The 7049-nt window shown below is 32.9% G+C and overlaps 1 protein-coding gene across 1 annotated transcript; it reads left to right on the top strand.

The window, feature by feature from the left end:
• LOC104727242 (1-aminocyclopropane-1-carboxylate synthase 5-like) lies at positions 587-2662 on the top strand. Its single transcript, XM_010446297.2, has 3 exons — positions 587-978; positions 1072-1232; positions 1327-2662. The coding sequence occupies exons 1-3, from the start codon at positions 700-702 to the stop codon at positions 2297-2299; spliced, it is 1413 nt and encodes a 470-aa protein (XP_010444599.1). The 5' UTR covers positions 587-699; the 3' UTR covers positions 2300-2662.

The raw sequence follows: 7049 nt of genomic DNA, 5'->3' as shown, positions 1-7049 counted from the left end.
CGGCGGTGACGGAAACGCGTAAAGACTAATCATTTTATTATTACTAAATATCGTTATTTTAATGACTGATCATAATTATATTTCCTTTCTCATCCCGATTAATTTGTAGAATTATTATTAAATATACTTAGTTATATCCTAGAAAACAAACAAAGAAATTAAAAAGTATATAGAAGCTCAAAATGTGATGTATATAGATCATTGGATTTGTAAATTATTATAAAGTATCCATGGTACTAAGATGTATGTGTGAATGCAATAACAAATAGAAAACTCAATAATGGGTCATTCTTATTTTCAAATAGAAACAAGAACTATTGTAATATATTACTCATTTATTTTTATCAAATAATAGCTGATTAATTATTAGCGATCGCATTAAATAAAACTGAAAAGAAGTTGTCTCACAGTCTTAGCGAATATTTACTAAAACTATGGTCATATGTCTGGACGGTAAAAAAAGTCTCTCTAGTTTCTGATTCTGTTGAGTCAAACTTTTTAATTTTTGGGATTAAATGTCGTAAGATTATTTATCTATATATACGTCCCAACAGACCCATTACTTCTCCAACCACATCTCACTCTTCACCAACTTTAAACCCTAATTCAGGATCTCTCTCTTTTTTTTCTCTCTATCTCTCTCTCTCTTCCCACATTAATCTTTTCTACGACCATAATCTCTTGACTTAAAATCAGAAAATGAAACAGCTTTCGACAAAAGTGACAAGCAATGGTCATGGACAAGACTCATCCTACTTCTTGGGATGGGAAGAGTACGAGAAGAATCCTTACGATGAGATCACGAACCCTAATGGGATGATCCAGATGGGTCTTGCCGAAAACCAGCTATGTTTCGATTTAATCGAGTCATGGTTAGCTAAGAACCCAGACGCAGCTAGTCTGAAGAGGAACGGTCAATCCATTTTCAAAGAGCTTGCTCTCTTTCAAGACTATCATGGCATGCCTGAATTCAAAAAAGTAAGCTTCTTTTATGAGAACCTAACGTGTATCACAAGTAATAAATCCATTTATCAATACTGATGAACATCATTTTCTGTTATTTTATTTTAGGCTATGGCTGAGTTTATGGAGGAAATAAGAGGAAACCGAGTCACCTTCGACCCGAAAAAGATTGTTTTAGCTGCTGGTTCAACCTCTGCGAACGAGACTCTCATATTTTGTCTTGCAGAACCTGGCGATGCTTTCCTCTTGCCTACTCCTTACTATCCAGGGTAAATTACACTTCTAACCATATCCCACTTTAATTGGATACCAAGTAACCCATTAAATACCTATGCTTACGTTTAGGCTTTTTTATGATTACAGATTTGATAGAGATCTTAAATGGAGAACCGGAGCTGAGATTGTACCTATCCACTGCTCGAGCTCTAATGGCTTCCAAATCACGGAAGCGGCTCTGCAACAAGCTTACCAACAAGCCCAAAAACTTGATCTCAAAGTCAAAGGAGTTCTTGTCACGAATCCATCTAACCCACTTGGCACTGCGCTGACCAGACGCGAACTCAACCTTCTCGTTGACTTCATCACTTCCAAAAACATTCATCTCATCAGCGACGAAATCTACTCAGGCACCATGTTTGGGTTTGAACAGTTCATAAGTGTAATGGATGTCTTGAAAGACAAGAAACTCGAAAACACCGAGGTTTCAAAACGAGTCCACGTCGTCTATAGCCTTTCCAAGGATTTGGGACTCCCTGGTTTCCGTGTGGGAGCGATCTACTCCAACGACGAAATGATCGTTTCAGCAGCTACAAAAATGTCAAGTTTCGGTCTTGTTTCTTCTCAGACACAGTACCTTCTCTCTGCCTTGCTCTCTGACAAGAAGTTCACAAGCCAATACCTCGAAGAGAACCAGAAACGCCTCAAGTCGAGACAGAGACGCCTCGTGTCTGGTCTTGAGGCTGCGGGGATTACTTCCCTGAGAAGCAACGCAGGTTTGTTCTGTTGGGTCGACATGAGGCATCTCTTGGACACAAACACATTCGAAGCAGAGCTTGAGCTCTGGAAAAAGATTGTTTACAACGTGAAACTAAACATCTCGCCTGGTTCGTCGTGTCACTGCACCGAACCGGGTTGGTTTAGGGTTTGTTTCGCTAATATGAGCGAGGATACACTCGATTTGGCCTTGAAGAGGCTCAAAACTTTCGTAGAGTCCACAGACTGTGGACGAATGATATCAAGAAGCAGCCATGAAAGGCTCAAGAGTTTGAGGAAGAAGACAGTCTCTAACTGGGTTTTCCGGGTTTCATGGTCCGATCGTGTACCTGATGAACGATGAAAATATTCATCTCCCTAAGTTTGAGACGACGAACACGAAAAACTTCACGGTTTTTTCTTCTTCTTTATTTCCTTCATTTTTTTATATTTTGGGAAAGTATTTTTCATTTTCCAAGATATCTATAATCATATCATTATATATGTAATATTCATTTATGTTTGGGTGAGTTTTTATGCAATTTTTCGGTGTAAAGTTGTTATATGTTGTTATATGTTTTTAAAGTGCACTCAGTCCGAATGTGGATTTGCAGTGGTTATATATATAATATATATATCCCCTTGTAATTTAAGTGGAAGTTTGCATGTATTATTGTACACATAAATATGTAATTCACTCTTTTTAATATATATTATATTTTTGAATTCGTAAATATGGGACCTCTTTTGTTTAATTTCTTCAATATTTAGTTATCAATTGGTTTAGTGCTTGAGTTTCATGTGATAATTCTCCTTTGAGTAGTAGTCTATAATGATCGTTAGCGTTGGTTAAGGACGTTAGTTAAGGCATAAGACAAGGAGGCTTAATTTAGTGCCATGTAACTTAAGAAATTAATCATTATATGGTATTGGCGGGAGTTGGTCAACTGAAAATAAGCAAATGGGGAAAGTCAAAAGGTAATGTCACTTAGGTAAATCAAGAGAATGGCATGATCGATCTCACTGTCTAAAATGTTCGATGAAGCCTAATTATTTGAATTGGCTACTAAAACTTTGATGATTATGAAAGGGAGAAAGTATGTTATAAACTCCTATAGTAAGTTTTGAACTTAGCATTTGACTAGGTACGTTGCATTGTACAAGAATGTCCACGTCACATATTGTTTTCTTGAACTAAATTACAAGTTTTCTTTTAAAACAAGACTTACTCTACATGGTATCAGGATGAAAGTAATTAATGAGCAATTTTGAGCAACTTGTGAGAAAAAAAAGAAAAAAAATATGACAAGATTAATATTATGTCCCGATGATTCCAATCATCGAAATCAATAATTTTGGGAATTGAAAGGCTCCAATCATTTGAAGAGAAAAGGCGTTATAACCATTATATTTCATTTGTGTAATTATTTGCCGAGGGATAAAGTAGAGGATAAAGTGTCATATCATGGGCTAATCATTATTGTATAAGAAGATACCGGTCAAAGGTAAATTATGCTAAGCCTACTAGAAAAATAGAAAAAGTGCCATGAACCTTTGTTGGTACTACGAAATATATAATACAACTTTAGTAACCGATTTTATTTTTATTTTTTAGCATGATACGCGGCTATACCGGCCGTAACGGCAAATGATCCTTACATGTGAACAGCATTAATTTGGTGGTTGAGTCCCAAACAATCTGTCTGAATTAATTAATAAATCAATTTAAAAACTTTTTAGAGATATATAGTAGTATGTAGTAGAAGTACGTACTTTGACAAATAAGACTACAGTTAAGAGATTGAGAATTTGGTTGGATTTGAGAATCCGGGATGAGTAATACTGATTAAGTATTGTACTTGAAAGGTCTTAATTGCATATGACCGACCATAACTATACACACTGAGATTATGAAGTCGTTGTACCAGAAAAGTTTCGTCACTGTCTCAATGATCATGGTCATAGTCTAATCTTCGCAAATATTTTAAGTTAGTAAATTGGTACGTCAACAAAGCTACATACTGTACTAATCATATAAAATGGTTGTAGTGGTATATTGTTTATGATCTTTAAAATCGTGATTTGTTAAATTTGTGTGAATGTTAATTCCAAATTAATGTACTAATTAATAAATAATCATCTTAGGCTTCTACCAAAAAAATTGAAAATTTTGAAAAAATTGAATAAATCTGAAAGCGGTTACTTTTTTTTTGTTGTGTGTGTAAAAATAGATAAAATTTTGTTTCACCAAATTTTCCGAAATTGTAAAATTTGATAGATGTCAGTCCATGGTGTTTGGGATTATAGTAAACTTTAAAGTTAAAAATAAAATATGTTCGCATGTTGCGATGGTATTAATCATATATAGGGACAAGTAGGTTACGGCTTCTATAAATTAGATATAGATTGTGTACATTTATCTTTATAAACGTATGGTAAAGTAGATATGGATTATGTAACATGCATGTCAAGTTTGAACCAAGCTTTCAGTCACGTGGGCTTCGCGAGTAATGCCATATATAACAGCACATGCCATGACACCAAAACATATAACATCTCTTATACATACACATACATAGTGGTCAAATTTAAATGCATAACAAAATATGAACTGTAAAAAATTTGGTGTTTTCTCCATCTTTCACTTCGACCAGTACTGGACAAAATCATTTGGATTTTAAATTACATCAATTATATGCGAGGACCCATTTGATGTTCTTCATGTATGCATGAGGGGTCATCTACGCATGGCATTGCTACTTACATAGTTACATAATTACACATATACATTCTTGATGCATACATTATACATACGTATAGTGGGTAAAAAGAATAACCGGAGTTAAAATTTCATATATTATAAGCTCTAATATACCATGTGGGTCACGTCAGCTTTCTCGTACTTGATGCATATAGCTTAAGAGAATCGAGAAGTCACTTGGCTATTTTTTAATATACGAACATATTTTAAAATTTACTATAGAACTTAAATGAATAATGTGCTTCTTATATACACATCCAGTTAATATGTGCACGATTAAAAAGAATCATCGCACATTTGTTACGTAAGAAACAAGTATCAAATCACACAGAGATTCTTTTCTTTGGCTTCGATGCACCGTCATGAATTATATATAATACAAAGTCGATATTATTAATGCTCATGGAGTTTATCAATGTTCATCCTCTTCTTCCCATCTTTTCGAACATTGTTTACCCAAATTAATCTCTCTTTTTATTATTTTCTATTCTTTGACTTTTTGGCTAATTGTTTTATTGAAGGATATAATAAATTTAGTCGGCTCTTCTTCCCTTTCAACCTAAGTAATTTAGTGACGATGACAAGAGTAATTATCGTTCCAAGTCGTACCAAATGGGCTTTTGTGGGCCGTACGAGACCTATATTGTTGTTTACCTTATAAATGTGTCATTGCCATTTGTTTCACTTTTCCGTTACAAATGACCTTTAACGGGCCTTGCAAGTCTTTTGAACGCGAGTTGGACTCAATGTTGTTTTTTTTGGTTGGCTGGGAATTTTGTGGGGATATTTGATTTTGAATTTTTGATCTGGATATTTATATATAAAAATAAAATAATCAAAATGATACTTTATTTTTGAAAAATTAAAGTTGACAAATAAAAAATATTTTATTAATATTTAATTCAAAAGTAGCGGGACATTTTTCCGTATCAATCCCATAAGCAGATAACAAGAAATGGCCAAATCTCATATACGTAATGGAAACAATATTTTAAATCAATCAAATAAAAAAGTTAAAACATATACAAAACAAATCGGACAGACGCGACATTACTCCCATTTCCACAATCAAACATTTTCCATTATTTTATGTAAATAAAAAACAAATTTCCTAACTTTTAAACGGACAGAAAACAGAAACACAAAAGTTGAAAAGATAACTATTATTATAAAATAACAAAAATCAAGGTTAATAATATTAACGTGTTAGTGAGTGTCAGCATCAGCTGCATTATATATATATATATATATAAAGCAAACAAATTTTATAATTATTAAGTACGTTGGTTCCTTTTTGACAATGGTCCAATTTTAATGGTTAAACAAAGAAATAAATATCATTAAATTATACAAAAATGTCGTCACGAGGCGAATTGTCGCGAGGCTAATCAAGGTTTTATATGGTGTTGTTTTACTTATCGTCTAGAGGTTTGACAGAATGTACCATTAATTAATCAGTGAATCCGTATACTATTATTCGCATAGTCTCTCCTTCATATATCGTTTTGTTTCTTGATTTCTTCTCAACGATAATTATTCCGTTTTCCTTCTTTTCATATATTGCTTTACGTCGACCCAATAAGAAGGACCTAAATATATAATTAGTTTCTGAAAAAAATATATATTTATTTTTCAGTTAAGCATAATTATATATCGGCCAATGTGGAAATGAAGATTTACTACTACGTAACGCTTTTCATGTTTCTATTTGGATTATCAAAATAAATCCGTATATTTGGCAAATGTTTATCAAATATTATCTATTTATAACGTTTTACGTGTATATATATTGATAGGGCATTTCGGTAGGTAGATGAGAAATGCTTTAATAGAAACTATAAAAGTTATACGGCTACGCTAAGTGTAGCATGCAAGTCCATGGTCAAGACACGTCCTGCCATCCACTGATGCAAGTGCTTACATACATAATCTTCATCACTATCTCTAGAATCTCCTATTTTTCCTCCCTAGATTACGATTTTTTGTATTTAATTAATTAGTATCTTTAATCCTAATTGTGGATTTGATTTATATATTAATTAGAAGAGGATAATTCCATAAGATTTGTCGTTTTTCTGTTTGTAGAGAATGTTTGGAACATACAGAATGACTTGTCTTTCAATTATTCATTTGAAAACACACTTTTATTTCATTGTCCGTAAGCGAATATTATCTATTTATCACATTAATGTGTATGTACAAAACTGAGATTAAAAAAGTTCATTCTTCTTCTTAATTATTATATATTTTACGTATAGTACCAATGAAGCACGGTTACATACAACGCATAATTATAATGTTATTTTCTAGAAATAAAAATGGAATAAAAATATAAAGCTATAAAATGTACTGG

The sequence above is a fragment of the Camelina sativa genome, chromosome 11 (assembly GCF_000633955.1).
Source record: "Camelina sativa cultivar DH55 chromosome 11, Cs, whole genome shotgun sequence".
NCBI classification, from domain to species: Eukaryota; Viridiplantae; Streptophyta; class Magnoliopsida; order Brassicales; family Brassicaceae; genus Camelina; species Camelina sativa.
The sequence above is the reverse complement of the archived record's forward strand: the minus strand, read 5'-3'. Positions and strand labels throughout refer to the sequence as shown.